Genomic DNA, 17,512 nt, shown 5'->3' with positions numbered 1-17,512 from the left:
ATCTAAAATACTTCTCTGTATTAAAGGTCCGTTACTTGCAAGATCTGGCCGTTAGCGCCTGGTCGTCAAGACCAGCCGATTGTTAGTCAAACTGTATGTGTAAGAAAGAAATTAACTCCTTGTGAGTGGAAGTCGTTCCCAGAGCTCTGTTTTAATAAAGTGTTAATTGCTGAAGATGAAGTATCCTGTCTCTCTATAACTTATCTCTATTTCAGGATTCCATCAAAGTAGTTTGTTTTGAGTCTGTTTATTAAAGTTAGAGGGTGTTTGCTTTGTTTCAGTGATTTAGGTCAGTGGTAATTGGTTATGTTTTGGATTTTAGCTGTTTTTTGGGAGGGAAAGGGTGAATATTGGCAATTTCCGTGTGTTTAGATGATAGTTAGAACTGTATTTAAATATTTTTCAGCCAATGAGGGTGAAAAGAACGTACAGGGTCGAGGGAAGCGGTAGTAACGTCCAGGTCGGACAATGCTGCGATGACAACTAAGTAATCTGATTACATTTAAGTAATTTTTCACCTTCATTCCTAATTTTTTAAATTTTAAGTTTTTTTTATTACTTTTTTTGCCCCGTGTGTGGGAAGACATATCCGGCAGCACAGTCCAACCCAGCCCGCCCCGGGGTCACAGTCAACGCCAAACCCAGTGTCCTAGAGCTTAGATTGGGCCCAAAAAATCAGACCCGACCCTGCCTGAGCTCGTGCACGTTCTGCCCGAGCCCGACCCCACCCGACCCATAAAATGTCATTATGAGCCCGAGCCGACCTGTCCCTTAAACTGCCTGTTTTTGAGCAAAATCTGTTCAGAATGATGGTAATTAACAATGAAACACAGGAGCATAAACCTAGTATTTAATAAAAAATGTTTTTTTTTAAGAACAGCTGGCTCGTGCGGCCAGAGCTGTGTGATTATAACATTTTAACTGGGGCACCTTTCTTTAAACAGTTTAACTTGTAAATTACGGGGTTATAATAGTTTTGAACAATTTACTAAAGCCTAATTTTATTTTGTTTTCACTTTCTCTCTTAAAATTCAGTTAGTTTTAAGTCGTATTTGGAGTGGGTTTGCTAGGAATGCTGTGGGAAATCTCTTGGGACACTGTAGAGCTTAAATTCTCTGCCCAAACCCGACCCGAAGCCCGATCCAAACTCGGGTCAGGTTCGGGCAGAGAATCTAAGCTCTACAGTGTCCCAGCCGCAGGAGGAGGGGGAGACCTGCTGTAACCCTCGCTGTGCCCGGGAAATTCTTCAATTAAAAGAGGAACTTCTGGCTGCTCGTGAAGGAAAAAGAAACAGGAAAATGTCTACAGTAGTCTCCCATGTCCCGCGTTTTTTAATTTTGGTACTGAATGGCCAGGCAGTTGGTGGCTGCAGTGAGTGTTTCTCCTTCTCCACACCACCATAAACCGTCTGTTTTCGGCCATTTGATGAGTGAAATCTGTTCAGAATAATGTAATGAACACTGCAACACTGAAAGAGCGCAGACCTATTATTTAATAAAAATGTGTAAGAACAGCTAAACACAGCGCCGCACTTCAAACGTGGACAAGTGGAGAAGCTCCCAGATCTGCATGATTATAAGATTCTAACTAGTGAATTATTTGAAAGGTTATAATAGTTTTGAATTCATTATAGTTTAATTTTATTTTATTTTCACCTTTTCTTATCCAATTCAGTTAGTTTTAGTTGGTTTTTAGAGTGAACTCTACAGGTTTCCCCAATTTTCACCAAAATGATCAACTACCATCAACACCACCTGCTCTTAAACTGCTGGAGTGGAAATAGCGCTAACAAATTAACAAATTAACAAATTAAATTAACAAACACAAAAACTAAGGGTATTTTCAATTTCAGGTCATTGTAGTTAGTTTTATAAACTCTCAATTCAGTTCCATTAAGTTACTTTTTTCTTTTAATTACTGTTTTTATTAGTTTTAGTAAACGAAAATGTTTTTTTACTTTCAGTTTGTTATTTCATTTGTTTTTTGTTAATGATAATACTTGGATATTTGGTTATATTGTGATTATCATGCCAGAGCTTTATATAAAATAAATATAGCATTAAAAATAGGTGCCTGTGTCACAGACTATTTCCTGGTGCCCAAGGAATGTGGTGGGAAATCTTGGGTCGGGTCGGGTCCGGGCAGATAAACTGTTTTTTTTTTTCTCCCAATTTGGTTATCCAATTGACCCACCCCTTTTTGTGCATCCCCATCACCGGTGGCACCTGTGACTCTTGGAGGATGTGGATGAGCAGACGCCTCCTCCGACGTGTGTGAGGTCAGTCAGCCCTTTTTTTTCAGCTGCTGCTGATGAATCATTGCCTGAGCAGCTAGCACACTCGGAGGAAAGCACAGCGGCTAGGGTCCGATTCATCCGCTCACAGACGCCTCGTGCTGCCCGGCGCCACCTTAAAACGTGATAGGGAGAGAGAGCTATCTACCCACCCGGAGGGAGCAGGGCCAATTTTGCTCCCTCTGAGCACCGGCAGCTGATGGTAAAGCTGCATGAAAGGGGGTACGAACCTGTGACCTCCCGCTCATAGTGGCAGCGCATTAGACCGCTGGACCACTCGGCGCCCTGGGCAGGTAATCTAAGCTCTAATATTAATATATATCGAAACCGTACCGATACCGTGGCCCAAAAAACGCTCTAATGAAGTGTCAACCGGTGGATTAAATGTAATGTGGTGCCCATGTACAACTTCTGGCGCCGACGCGAGTGGCTGCCTGTTCCAGTAACTCCGTCTCCTTTGTGTGTGTGTTTTTTTTTTCAAGTTTTTTATGTTTATTTATCGTCTCTGTGCTACTACATACATCTAGTGTGCATCTTATTTATATCCTAAGGATATTTTTATCGTAAGCATGTGGGGCAGCGAGGAATATCGGGTTTATTCCCGTGAAGAACTGCTGGCTCTACGACCCGCGGGACGTGGGGGCATTGTTCACACAATCCCGGGGGAACTGAGAAGGAAATGCCGCGGTTGCAGGGCCGGAGCTAAGCTAAAGGCTAAGCTAACGGCTAAGAGGACGGAGAAGCGCTGGAGGTACAAACCCTCAGTTCCGTCGGTGGTTATGGGGAATGTAAACTCACTGACCAACAAAACCGACGAGGTAGCCTGTCTGGTGAAGAATCAGAAGCTCTACAGGGAGTGTAGCGTGCTGTGGGGGGATCGCGCTCTTCATTAACAACAGATGGTGCAACCCTGGACATGTAAACGTGAAGGAGGTGATCTGCTGTCAGGATATTGAACTTTTAGTGGTGAGTCTCCGACCTTATTACATGCCGCGGGAGCTTTCTCACGCGATCCTCGTCTGTGTTTACATTCAGCCGAGAGCGGACGTGCAGGCGGCGTGTGACGTCATCCACTCCACCGTCGCAGCGCTGCAGACCCAGTACCCTGACGCCTTCTATGTGATTATTGGAGATTTTAATCACGTAACGCTGGACTCTACCCTGCCTGCCTTTTTCCAGTTTGTGGACTGTCCAACCAGGAATAACAGAACCATAAACTTGCTGTATGCTAATGTGAAGGATGCATACAGGGCTATTCCACTACCACCGCTGGGGAGATCAGATCACAACCTGGTCTTCCTGCAGCCTCAGTACAAACCACTGGTACTGAGGCAGCCCACTACCACACGCTCATTCAGAGTCTGGTCTCCTGAAGCAGAGGAAGCCCTAAGGGACTGCTATGACACCACTGACTGGAGCGTGCTGCTGCACCCACATGGCGAGGACATTGAGGGGGTGACTCACTGTGTTACAGACTACTTGAATTTCTGTATGGATGTTGCTGTTACCACAAAGACTGTACGCTGCTTTCCAAACAACAAACCCTGGATTACCAGTACCATCAAGGACCTCCTCAACCAAAAGAAGAGGGTGTTCAAAGATGGAAATCTGGTAGAGCTAAAGCGCGTACAGAGGGAACTCAAGGTACGTCTTAAAGAGGCCAAGGAGTCTTACAGGAAAAAGGTGGAAAGAAAGCTGCAAGATAACAACATGAAGGTCTGGGGTGCGATGAAAACCATCACTGGGTGCAAGAACAACAACGGCAATCCAGTAGATGGGGGTGTGGACAGAGCAAACCAGTTTAACAACTTTTACAACAGGTATGAATGTCCTCCTTCTGCCCCCTCCTCCTACCCTCCTGCATCATCACCATCATCTCCACCACCATCACCTCCAACTCCACCATCACCCTCACCTCCATCTTCATCACCACCACCACTCTATCCTCCATCATCATCTTCATCAGCACCATCCTCCTCACTTCCTCCATCTTCATCTTCATCACCACTATCATCACCCCCACCTCCACCATCTTCATCAGCACCAACACCACCCTCACCTCCACCATCTTCATCATCAACACTATCAGCTGGCAGACAAATCAGCTCCACCAGTCCACCAAACTTTACTGCAGACGAAGTAAGGAGACCGCTGAGGAGACTTCACCCCAGGAAGGCAGCTGGCCCAGACAGAGTGTCCCCCAAAAAGTGGTAACACTTACTAATGCTAGCTAGTAAGCCAACATAGGTTAGCTAAATTAGCCTTAATGCTGGATTTGGATTTTAAACTATATTAAGTTGTAAATTTGTATTAGCTAGCTAGTTCTCCAAATAAGATAGCCAGCTAGTGTAACTTTAGCTCGACTTCATTGTTTAGTCAGGAAATGGCACCAAAACAGGGACGTAGCTGGTATTAGCAGCCTGTTTTTAATATTTTAATGTTAGCACAACATTAACTAGCTGGCTGAATTTGGTGCATGACTAGCTAACCTAGGTTAACTAACTAGCTTAGCTAACTGCCTGGGTAAACTATGGAAGCCCATTCCTGCCACCTAAAAAAAAAATAAATAATAATAATTTTACTATTAAGTTAATTGCTATCTCAATATTTTGAGATACTAAGTCATTATTTTGGTATACTATCTCAATATTTCAAGAAATTATCTCATTATTTTGAGATAGTATGTCATTATTTGAGAAATATTGGTGCTTTTAGAAGAATCATACAATATCAAAATAAGCCTCCGGAGATGTTAGATTAATATAATAACACACTGGACTTCTATTTTAGTGTGTTAAAGAGAGTGGCTGTGGCTCAGACTATTCTGTATGGTATGTATGTGTATAATTGAGCAGAACAGCGATGTGGAACTCAATTAGTCAACTCCTTACTGTTACAGCAGAAAACAGTTCACAAAATGATGACGTAGTATCTCAAAATAATGACTTACTATCTCAAAATAATGACTTAGTATCTCAAAATAATGACTTAGTATGTCAAAATAATGAGAGCAGTTTACTTAATAATAATTTAAAAAATGTGCTGGATTATTTTTACTTTTTTAGGTGGCGGGAACATGCTTCCATAGTTTACTCAATAGTTTAATAAAATAAAAAATGCATAGATAACCCAGTTAGTTAGCTATCTGTGAGAGTAGAGTGGCGTGCTGGAGATAGAGAGTTAAGGCACTATATTTTTAAGATTTCTCATGTTTAATTTCTTCTCAAATTTGTTTTCAGAACCAAGAAACTGCAACAAGTTTTTTTCAAGTTCTTGCCACCATCTACAGGGATGAGAGAGAATATTCAAGGAAGATCTATGATGTTGGCAACACTGAGCATCTTATTGAAACAGCATCGGCAGAACAACTTGGATATGCTGTTGTGAGAATTCTAAAATTCAACCCACAATTTCAGGAATTTATTGACGTAGATAGGAATGTAGACATCAGGAACTTAGATAGATTCCAGCTGTTCTTATCATGCAAAGAGACTGAATCATCTCAACCTATGGCCACTTCAGTGTCCCAAGCTCAGGTATTTACATTTATATTGTATTACTCCATTTGTCTGTTTTTTTTTTTTGTTTGTTTTTTTAGAAAGTACATTTAGTAGATGCTGATTTTCTTTCACAAGAGCATGAAAAACTGAGGTCCATTTTGGAAAAGAAAGCACCAGAGACACTTGATGAACTCAAAACCAAAGGCACTGTGACAGAAAAAGCAAGAATAAAGCTTGTTAAATTATGTGTATCTGACCTGGTGGAAAAGCATGGATTGTGAGTAAAACAAACCACCTTTTTAACATATTCAAGAAAAGTAAAAAAAAAAATAATAATACAGCAAATTATAGTGGCTTGTATAACACTGCTAAAGTACAGCAGAGTAAATGCTTTATATTTAAGTTTTGAGTTGGTTTTGTTGTTCTTCTATTAATTACTTATCCAACAAGTACTGAAAAAGTGGCTCTAGCAAAGAACATCATCGCTGTCTTCCCTGAGAGTCCAGGTGGATGGAAACGGGGAAGGATTTGTAAGCACATGCTTTGGTTCTCAGTTGTAGATTGTACAAAATCATATTGATTGTTTTTAAAATTGGGCATGATTCTTGCTCATGCATGTTATGTTATTTATGTTGTGGTTAGCTTATGTAAGGATAAGCATCTGCTCAAATTTAAATAATAATAAAACTGCTCTTCAGATATTTTTTTCATGTCAATTAGTGTATTTGTGTACATAAATTAAATCTGAAAACTAGAGATTGAAACAATTTTTTTTTAAATCCTTAAGACTAACAAACGCAACAGTGTCCCTAGCATCTTTTGTAAATGCCATTTTTTTTATTTCTTAATTTTGTACTGCAGTTAAATGCCAAAAGTAAAAAGTGAAGTGGCATCTAATTATTTGTATTTTTTATGTGATTTGTTTGGTACATTTCTCTTAGCTTTAGTACAACATTTGAAAATATATAGTTTTTTTTCCAGAGATGTATGTTATTCTTATTTATTAACAACATTATCTTACCAGTAGCTGCTCTTACTGTTTTTCTGTTATGCTTTTGACTTTTTTTTTATGCCAGGAGCACTTTTACGATCCAGATTCTCATTCTGGATTTTTGGAAATGAGACTGCGCAACATTCGTCGAAAGCTAGAAGATAGTCAGCGGCGTTATAGGTCACACAAACGACGCTGTGAAGATGGTCCTAATCCGGACAAGGAGGAGGAAGATGGTAGTGGGACAAGTGAGTGGATCAACTTGATGAAAAGGCTCAGGCCTTCTACAGACAACATTTCATCAATCAAAGCAGCAATGCAGAAAACCTTCACCTGGCGCAGATCATGGATAGCCAAACATTCCCCCTCCCTGTCTGAAATCTTTGAGGAATACCTACACTTCTTGGATATGCCAACTCTGGTAGGTACATTACATTTTGCTTTTTCATTAGGGCTCACTGTCAGTTTTATGCCGTGTGTAATGTAAATAACTTGATAATATTGTTAAGGGTTATTATATAACACCGTTTAGCTGAAAAACATGTGCACTCATGGAGGTGATATGAATTTCTCAGTCAGTTAATTTATGATAAAAGTGAAAAAAGGTCTGTGGCCTGTTTGGAACTCAGTTTGGCAATTTGTGTGTTATAGCTGGTATTATGTACCTAAATTAAAATGTCTCATTTTTTTGTTTCTTAAAAGCTTGATACAGAGTTTGGTAAAATGTTTGAGGGAAAAGGAGATTTGTTCTTAAGAAGATGGGAGGCTACCATCATTCCCAAGTTGAAGGCAATTGCCATCATGGAGACAGGTGATCTTGCATCTCTTAAGGACATGGAAAACCAGAATGAAGGTATATATTTTCAAATATAACTCTCATTAGATTTCACATATAATGCTACAGCCTCTGTGTAATCTTATTTTATTTGTGTCTGTGTCTCATTTTCAGATGAGAAGTGTTACACTATGCTTGTAGTCCTTACACATCTTCTGCCACCAGTTGCAATGAGTCGATGTTGAGTGAAGTTTGCATTAACATTCCTTGTTGATTTTGTTCCAGTAAGTCTATCTATCGATTTGTCTGTCTATCTAGAATAATTTTATTATAAGATACATTTTGCCTTTTTTAGTAAACAAATAAATCATAAAGGACATTGAAGGTGGCTGATTTAGTTTAATCAAGTGTGAAAGTATGTAATTGTGTACATGCTTATTAACTGGAGTAACATAACATTTAGAAACTGTTAAATCGGTCGTTTGCATTTTTAGTAAGTGTTTGCAGTAACAACTGATTAAACTCAGATTTTGGTTTCTTTTGTTTGGTTACATTTTAGGCTGGAAGCAGCATTGCTTCTCTTTGTGATGTCTGTCCTTCACAGACCCACCAGCCCCAGCTAATCTGTGTTGGAAATCTGTGGGCTGCCGCAAAGCAACATGTCATCGTTGGAAAGAGTGACCGAATCACTGTTCCCCTTGAAGAAGGACTGACATCTGCTGTGGACAAGCTATTTAAGCTCTACTGGGTGTGTAACCTGGCCTATCCATGTCAGCTAAGCTCCATGTTCTGCTTCTTTGAACACATCTATGACATGCCTCTCTCAACTAGCCGGAAAGCTAAGGTACTGAAGCTCATTTCGAAGCTTAAAGCATCACAATTCACAGCATAATGTACATTTGTCCAGAATGTCGACAGTCACAATTCACAGAAGTAAAGAAGCTAATTTGGCATCTTCGTGAAATACATGCATTGTCAAAGGGACTGAACTTCATTCTTATTTGCAGCCAGGATGGTTGTCCAAGGACTTACCACATCATCAAATCATTTACTAAGCATCTTTACAGAGATCACCAGTTAACATGTACCACCGTGCACTATTTGTTACTTCACATACTGTACTTGGCCTAACATATAGAACAGGTAGTGTGCTGCCACTTAAAACCAAACACTGTGGAGAATGTTTGTTTGGTGAGATAATTCACATCATACCACGGGCTGATGCTGAGTCCTTTTTGATGTTTATCTGCATTCTTTCAATTGAGTACTTTGATGAGCATTTTTATGCATATGTCAAGCGAACTAATGACTATGAAATGATCAGCTTAGATGATGCTTCAGATGTTAGGCCTCTTGATGTACTAGCCATTTACAACACAGACAAGCTGTACTTGAATCCAAGATCCAAATTGTTTAGCCTCACGTTTTGTAGTTCTGTTTTTATAAAAAGGGAATTTTATTTCTGTATTGATGTTCAATGTTATTCATCAGGTTTTCTAAAAATACGTGAGAACAGTGAACAATTGTGACTAATTTTATATGAGCTATGTTTTATACACCCCTTTACTGTTTGGACTTTTGTTTTTAGGTGTTCATTATCACAAAAGACAATGAATTAGTCACAAGCATGCATGTTTTTACATTTAAAATATCTAAAAAACATCGAGTTAATTTATTACTTATTCCAAACGAAACTGATTTTGAACTGTAACAAACATGACTGTTTTTACATTTAAAATGTTACAAACACGTGAATGTTAATTCATTGCTAATTCCAAAAGAAAATTGAACCATATATAGGCATGAAAATAAAAATGGAATTGAATTAATTCGTTTCATGCTTTTTTTTAACATATTTGATACATTATCTTGATTATGCATAATCAACACAAGTTGTGTAAAAAATGACACATTTGTGAGTTCATTAGCCTGACACATTTAGTGTGTAAAATTGGATTACACACTGGATGTGTCAGAATCAACACAACATGTGTCGTCTCTGAGCACACTCGCACAATGTGTTAAAATTCGACACAGTCTGAGTCATTTTTGACACGTTTCTTTTTAGAGTGTACGTAAAAGACTTCCTAAAATCAAACTTGGGTAAAGGGAGGAACTAGAAGAGTTTGTGATACAGGGAGGAAAAAAGGAGGGAAAAAAAGAAGCGAGCCAGAGCTCAGGGTAAAAACTGGCATAGATTTATTTTAATGTAAAACTAAGATCCAACACTGAGTGACTGTAGACAGGTGTTTCAGTTTCATTGTCCAACCCCGGTATGTCCCAAAAGTGTCTATAAACTGGGTATAGGATATATATGATATCTCAATAAATTTTATAAAACATATTTTCTTTTTTTTTGTTTTTTTTTTGTTTTCAGCTCAGAAAGTCATTTTGTTACATTTGTAATAATACTTTTTATTAATTTAAGCAAAGTCTTTTTGTCCACAGATCTTTCAGACACATCCCATGTAAAAATGTCCCCAGAACTCGTCAAGCTAGTCATACGGTTAGCTTATTAGAATAGGCAGCAGTGACTTCATTTAACTCACAATAGAAAAAAGGGCAATTCTGTTTATATTCTTTTTCCTAAAGTTCATATAAATACTTGTAAAGGGTTAATCATTTAGTGGGTGTTAACATATGAACAGCTCAGGCATGAGGGATTGTGGTAGCTGCCTACCGTTTCATACACAGCCAGTCTATCTCTGCTCTCTCCTACTGGTATGCAGATTAGCTAAGTGTCAAACGGTCAGGTTGTTACCGCTTTTTAATGGTCCATATTATGTCAATTTACATTTGAGATTTGTAGGTATAAACATACACATATTCACACACATATTTTTTCACAGTTTATTTTTTCACCTGCATATCCGATTAGCCTAAATTTTACCCTGTATATTTAATTCCCAGCGCCAGAGAGCTTTATTTTCGTGATAAATATTTCTTAAAACTGCATTGACACTAATGTGGTGACGTGTTTGTGTGTGTTGTGTTGGTACATGTAGATCAGGTGCAGCAGTGCTGCTGGGGTTTTTAAACACAGGGTTCAAACACCTTTTACAAGGTAAAATTCAAGCACTTTTCAAGCACTTTCAAGGCCCATTTTCAAGTTTTTTTCAGCACCTTTGAGCAAAGTGGTAAATTAATGATAACGGTGATATCTCAAAACTGCGATTCAGCGATAATCAATATATTGCAAAACTATTCTCCACACTTCACAGCGACTGAGCTACTGAGAAAAACTACTTATAAGTAAGTAAATAGCAGGAGTTATGGATTTATTGGTGTCAGTTTCACACAGTTTAAATACCAATGTTCTCAACATATTGAGTATCTCAAAATAATGAGATAGCATCTAATAAATTTCGTTCCACTTCACGATTGTCTCCCACTTGAAAGATTATTGATCTACTGTTCGAATTATGATGTATCTGGCATGATACGTCATAAAGAAGAAAAGGAGATCCAGTCCAAAATTGTAGTTCCGTCAGATTTTATTCAAAGAATCTTCTGAGCAAAACAGTTTTTTTGGATACATCAAAAATTGAGTAAAAAGATTATTGAAAAATGACTTGAAATAAAAAGGTGAAAATAAGAGGAAAACCCCAAAGGTGAGAAAAGTTGGGGTTTCCAGAGTTCTCGGCTGTGTGAACAGGACCTGTGGCTCTGTAGTCCCTCTCGGGAGAAGCTCTCCCGCCCAACTCTACTCTTCTTCCTAGACAGAGTCTAATAAAAACAGGCATTCGCCTGGCCTCAGTCTAATAGTGTGTGAGGAGGCTCCTCACACCCCCCGGATCCTGATACTGATAAGCAGTTATTCATCCTATACGTCAGCCGAGAACTCGGTCACCCCAACCTTATCAGACTATAGATTACATGTACAGAAACTCATGGTTCTGCTGGAAAAAATCAATCATGCTAAGTTGCAAGAAAAACGGCCTTGCTTTGAGCACAAGGACACAATATACATACATTCTAAGTCACAATGTGAATCATCATGAATCGTGCTAAATGCTTGAATAACATACTGATTAAGTGAAATGCTGATTTAGTTACACACAGATTAACCCTTTAATCAATGAACAATGAACATAGTAAGGCAAAACTCCTCCGTATTCTTACACACTTGTTAATTCTTCACAAAAAACAAACAAAAAGATCATATATTTATGTTTGAAGCCCAAAATGTGGCAAAAGTTTGAAAAGTTCAAGGGGGGGCCGAATACTTTTGCAAGGCACTGTATATAGTGGTTGCTTGAATGTATGTTTGGCTGTGTACAAAAGCTTTTGGCTAAATGCTTAAGTTGAAAGAATAGATAAGATTGCAGATCTTGCAATATAAAAGCCTTTTATTGAATCACATAGATATGAATATGAGTAAATACATAAGGTGATGTAAAACAACGATAATAGCTGGTACTGGATCAAACAATCAATAAAGTAAATGGATTAGATATTTTTAGTACCTTTAGAGATATAAAAAAACCCTTTAGCAAAACGATACCAAATAAGGAAAAGATAACAGAGTATAACTTTAGCAACACAACACAACCAAATATCCCTGTAGATTAACTTGCAGATTTTTTATCAGACTGACTGAACCATAGACCAATGAGAAAACCAGTAGAGCAGGGGTGTCAAACTCATTTTAGCCGAGGGCCACATTGGCATATTGGCTGTCCTCTGAGGGCCAGATGTAACTTATAAATGTAATAAAATGTAACCAAATGTAATATAAAATGAATGTAATTACTCCTTAATGTTAAATAACTCTCAATATACTATTTATTCAATCAAATATTACAGTTGCATGGAAAAAATGTTTGCTTGTTGCTCTATTAACATAAATCCTTTTAATTTGTCATGTTATGAAATCCAAAAACTCCATCAATCAAGAACCAAACTATTCAAGTGAATAGAAATGACATAAAATACAAGTTACATTAACTTTGATCAAAACGTTTGATACTGAAATAAGGCTTAATAAATATAAAATTAAAAATTGTGAGCTGTTAAGAACATGTGATAGATTTAGCATTTCCTCAGATTTAGCAGTTCCTCATACAACCACTAGTCGGAGCTGCAGCAGCACAAGCCCGCAGTCTTTACTGAGTCAGAGCTACAGCCCAGCCACGGGCTACAGGGCTCAGCTGAGCCAGTCTGGAGCATTTTTAAAGTTCTTCCGTGTATGAAATAAAGATTTTAACCCCACTAACCGAATAATACAGCTCTCTACAGTTCATCTTTCAGCCCAAGCAGCTAACAGCAGCAGTTTAGAGCAGAGTCACGGAGTCACTGCTCGGATTACATTATAAACAGGTCAGTTAACGCGCTGCTAACCTCAGGATGTTTATAACTACGGAGTTTAGTGGACACACCACGGCTGCAAGGTTAGACTGTTGAAGGCTACTGAAGACTATTAAAGGCTATTGGAGGTTATTGAAAGGGTTATTGGGGGCAGAAATCAGTAAAGGCTGGTTAGATGAGTGATTCACGTCCTCGTCCTTTGCTGAGGTGAAACTGTGACTAGCGCTGTCACAGTGATGTTTATTAACATCATTAAAACAGATTTTGTCAGCTATTGTCTTATAAATATTTACACAGAACTTATATCTCTCCTAACAAGCGTTTATTTTGGTCAGTAACACTCTTCGTAACACAAAAGGCATACCGGTCTTTCATTACATTACATTACATTACATTACATTTGGCAGACGCTTTTGTCCAAAGCGACTTACAATAGTCAAGTACAATGTAAAATAAGTTTAAAGGTAAAACATCTTTGGATAGGGATAAAAGGAGGACAAAGGGGAATAATAGGATAGAGGAGTGAAGGAGAGGAAGAAGGAAATGAGGTTAGAAGTAGTTAGTGTGTTAGAGGTGTTAAGAGAGTAAGTGCTCTTTGAAGAGCTCTGTCTTCAGGAGTTTCTTAAAGATAGCGAGAGATTCTCCTGATCTGGTAGTGGAGGGTAGGTTTGTTCCACCATTGGGGAACATTGGGGTATGAGAACAGTCTGGATTGCTTTGTGTGCATGTTTGGCAAAGCGAGGCGACGTTCACTGGATGAGCGCAGTGGCCGGGAGGTAGCGTAAGCCTTGAGGAGCGAGTGCAGGTAGGAAGGAGCCTGTACTGTCATCACCTTGTAGGCGATTGTAAGAGCTTTGAATTTGATGCGAGCATCAACTGGTAGCCAATGGAGCTCAATGAGCAGCTGGGTGACATGTGCCCGTTTTGGCTGGTTGAAGACCAGACGTGCTGCTGTGTTCTGGATCATCTGGAGTGGTTTTACTACACAGGCCGGGAGGTCAGTTAGTAGGGCATTGCAGTAGTCGAGGCGTGAGATGACGACCGCTTGCACCAGGAGTTGGGTGGCCTGTTGCGTCAGGAACGGTCTAATTTTTCGGATGTTATAGAGCGCAAAGCGGCAGGACCGAGCAACTGAGGCCACATGGTGCGTGAAGGAGAGTTGGTCATCAACCATAACACCCAGGTTCCTAGCAACCTTTGTCGGTGAGAGAGAGAGAGAGTCGATACTTATAGAGAAGTTGTGTTGAAAAGATGGTTTTGCTGGTATAACCAGAAGTTCAGTCTTTGAGAGATTTAATTGAAGGTGATGCTCCCTCATCCATGAGGATATGTCAGAGAGACACTTTCGCCTTGAAGCACAGCCGTCCGTCTGCAACTTTTCTTTTTCTGGACATTATGGGATAAACGTTTGTATGTCTCAATTCCACCCGCGAAGTTACGCTTTCCCTCCGGCAGGGTTTCCACATCAATGACTACACTGCCGTGTAGTGGCAGTAAGCCGTAACTTCGCGGGTAATACAATCGACAAGCATTGTGGGAAATGTAGTTTTTGGTCAAAGAACGCTTCTGACCTATTTATTATAGACACTAAGATCTTACAAGCTCTCGCTTGGATGTGGCCACATTTGGCCCGCGGGCCTTGTGTTTGACACATGTGCAGTAGAGGGAATCAAGGATCCTGCAGTCTTACTGCTGCATAGCCTGCTGAGTGTTGCTTTCAGTATGGAAACTACAGCTAGACCATTTTTTTTTTTTTTAACTCTGAAAAGGATTTTGTTGGCCTTTTGTTGCAAGCTAAGAATATTCTCTACTCCTAAGAATACTCTACTCCTACTAAACTACAACATCTACATTTTAAAAGACTAAGTAATGCTAATCTAACATCTGGAGCAAACACTGGCAGTGCCCTCGCTCCAACTACAACTACAAACGTGGAGTGGAGGAAAAAATAAAGAAAGTTTTTATATGTAAACAATTGAGAATGTGTTAAGGCTGTAAATGACATAAGTTGACCAAATGATCATTTCCTACTTATGGCAAAGCATATTCAATTTTTAAACCTAAAAATGTCCCAGAATGATAAAATCCTCACTTTTGTTTATTATTAGTTCTAAAGCTAATGCTGAGATTTAATATACGATTTTACTCTGAGCTAGCATCATCGCTTTATTATTTATTCAGCATATCACTGAAAAAAATGTAAAAATGTATGTTCCTAGTTTATGCTGTTAGTGGTACCATTTATGATTCTGTGTGTAAAAACCTCTTAAAACACAACACTAAGTGTTGAAGAGCTCTGCAGGCATTAACTAATGTAGGTATACAAACATACATAAAAACACAGCATGAAATTCAGTAAACATCATCTCTGGATAAGATTCATTTTTCTGAACCTGTAATAAGCCATTTTTAAATGAAGTTCTTGTAACAGAGTGAAGATTTTGTGCATGATGAGGTGTTTTTGGCTGTCTGAAAGATTTAAGGTTTGCATTTTTTATGGCAGAGGAACAGATTTGGGATACTTTTCTATCTTTTGTGAATGCACTGATGTAATATAAGTTCACTCTGTAAAGTAAAACTCTTCCCACAGTCTGAGCAGTGATATGGTTTCTCTCCTGTGTGAATGCGCTGGTGTTTTTTGAGATTACTCTGTTTAGTAAAACTCTTCCCACAGTCTGAGCATTGATACGGTTTCTCTCCTGTGTGAATGCGCTGATGCAGTTTGAGAGTACTCTGTTGATTAAAACTCTTCCCACAGTCTGAGCAGTGATACGGTTTCTCTCCTGTGTGAATGCGCTGGTGCAGTTTGAGATTACTCTGTTGATTAAAACTCTTCCCACAGTCTGAGCAGTGATACGGTTTCTCTCCTGTGTGAATGCGTTGGTGTATTTTGAGACTTCTCTGTTCAGTAAAACTCTTTCCACAGTCGAAACAGTAATACGGTTTCTCTCCTGTGTGAATGCGCTGATGCAGTTTGAGATTACTCTGTCTAGTAAAACTCTTCCCACAGTCTGAGCAGTGATACGGTTTCTCTCCTGTGTGAATGCGCTGGTGCCGTTTGAGACTACTCTGTTCAGTAAAACTCTTCCCACAATCGGAGCAGTAATATGGTTTCTCTCCTGTGTGAATGCGCTGATGCAGTTTGAGAGTACTCTGTTGATTAAAACTCTTCCCACAGTCTGAGCAGTGATACGGTTTCTCTCCTGTGTGAATGCGCTGGTGCAGTTTGAGATTACTCTGTTGATTAAAACTCTTCCCACAGTCTGAGCAGTAATACGGTTTCTCTCCTGTGTGAATGCGTTGGTGTTTTTTGAGAGTACTCTGTTTAGTAAAACTCTTCCCACAGTCGAAACAGTAATACGGTTTCTCTCCTGTGTGAATGCGCTGGTGTATTTTGAGACTACTCTGTTGAGTAAAACTCTTCCCACAGTCGAAACAGTAATACGGTTTCTCTCCTGTGTGAATGCGCTGGTGTTTTTTGAGATCACTCTGTTTAGTAAAACTCTTCCCACAGTCTGAGCAGTGATACGGTTTCTCTCCTGTGTGAATGCGCTGGTGTATTTTGAGACTACTCTGTTCAGTAAAACTCTTCCCACAGTCTGAGCAGTGATACGGTTTCTCTCCTGTGTGAATGCGCTGGTGTTTTTTGAGATCACTCTGTTTAGTAAAACTCTTCCCACAGTCTGAGCAGTGATACGGTTTCTCTCCTGTGTGAATGCGCTGGTGTATTTTGAGATCACTCTGTTGATTAAAACTCTTCCCACAGTCTGAGCAGTGATACGGTTTCTCTCCTGTGTGAATGCGCTGGTGTTTTTTGATATCACTCTGTTTAGTAAAACTCTTGACAGAGTGCTGATGTTCCTCCATGTCGGGACTTGGCTCCATCTGTCTGTGAAATGTAGCAAACAATTTCTGCGTTTTCAGGAGATTCTTCTGGCTGGCTTGTGCTTCACCTCTTTCAGCAGTTTAACACTGCTCTTTATTAAATATCCTGGTTGTTTATTCTGGAAAAACAAAGAAAAAAAATTTTGTGTATTAAAATAAAAGCAGGTCAATTAACCAAAAAGAATTACCTACATTAGTTACACTATATGGAGAAAAATACTGGGACACCTTCATACTACAATAAAGGCTTCAGTACTTTTATCCCATTATAAATTCACAGACATTTTAATATGTATCTTGACTGTCAGCAGGCTGCAGCTGCAAAATGTATGTAGCAGAAACACTGCTGCTGTCCAGCACTGAATACAGTGTTATACTACTACTTTAGTATCACACTTTACACTATAATCCATACTACTAAAACTTGAAGCTCGGCTGCGCTCCGGTCCACACCTAGAACCTCCCGCTATGAAGCCGAGCGGAGCACAGTGCGGCCGAACCGAGTTCCTCGATTAGGCTCGGCCCTGATGCAGAATTTTAGATTTTAGATGCAGAATGAGCACACCTGATGCTTCCACAAGTGATTAAACAGGAGAGATAGTTGAGGGAGGCAGGTCTAATTCAGTGGTTCGGCTTTCAAAGGTCTGATAAACTTCAGCTTGCTCCCAATTGTGTCAGAAAGTGGAGTTGACTAGCAACGGTAATGCATCTAATCTGTTCCACCACCTCAAGCAGTTTCACTACACACAATATCTTCCTTA

At 39.4% G+C, this 17,512-nt stretch overlaps 4 protein-coding genes across 32 annotated transcripts in view; 3 read left to right on the top strand and 1 right to left on the bottom strand.

Annotated features, from left to right (window-relative positions):
• Window positions 1-17,512, top strand: part of LOC125801238 (uncharacterized) — a 151,099-nt gene that overhangs the window by 16,989 nt on the left and 116,598 nt on the right. The window lies entirely within an intron of this gene.
• Window positions 1-17,512, top strand: part of LOC111188496 (NACHT, LRR and PYD domains-containing protein 12) — a 233,180-nt gene that overhangs the window by 150,760 nt on the left and 64,908 nt on the right. The gene's annotated exons all lie outside the window — the stretch shown is intronic.
• On the top strand, window positions 3,277-5,841 carry LOC125801345 (uncharacterized). Its single transcript, XM_049477914.1, has 2 exons — window positions 3,277-4,113; window positions 5,533-5,841. Exons 1-2 carry the CDS (start codon window positions 3,281-3,283, stop codon window positions 5,678-5,680), a joined length of 981 nt encoding a protein of 326 aa, XP_049333871.1. The 5' UTR covers window positions 3,277-3,280; the 3' UTR covers window positions 5,681-5,841.
• LOC125801198 (zinc finger protein 585A-like) overlaps window positions 11,036-17,512 on the bottom strand; it is a 171,059-nt gene continuing 164,582 nt past the window's right edge. For both annotated transcript variants that reach the window (XM_049477533.1, XM_049477532.1), the window contains exon 2: window positions 11,036-16,870. In XM_049477533.1, the coding sequence (XP_049333490.1) occupies window positions 15,393-16,751 (1,359 nt within the window). In that variant the 5' untranslated portion in view covers window positions 16,752-16,870 and the 3' untranslated portion in view covers window positions 11,036-15,392. The remainder of the gene's footprint in view (window positions 16,871-17,512) is intronic.

The sequence above is a fragment of the Astyanax mexicanus genome, chromosome 4, assembly GCF_023375975.1.
Source record: "Astyanax mexicanus isolate ESR-SI-001 chromosome 4, AstMex3_surface, whole genome shotgun sequence".
NCBI classification, from domain to species: domain Eukaryota; kingdom Metazoa; phylum Chordata; class Actinopteri; order Characiformes; family Acestrorhamphidae; genus Astyanax; species Astyanax mexicanus.
Note: the sequence above shows the minus strand (reverse complement) of the source record. Positions and strands in the feature narration are given on the sequence as shown.

What these genes read in the sequence shown, in the direction of transcription:
- LOC125801345 (XM_049477914.1), top strand. Translation starts at nt 3,281, where the DNA reads ATGCCGCGGGAGCTTTCTCACGCGATCCTCGTCTGTGTTTACATTCAG. An exon ending in TTTAACAACTTTTACAACAG is followed by an intron (nt 4,114 to 5,532) that starts GTATGAATGTCC and finishes ATTTGTTTTCAG; the next exon opens with AACCAAGAAACTGCAACAAG.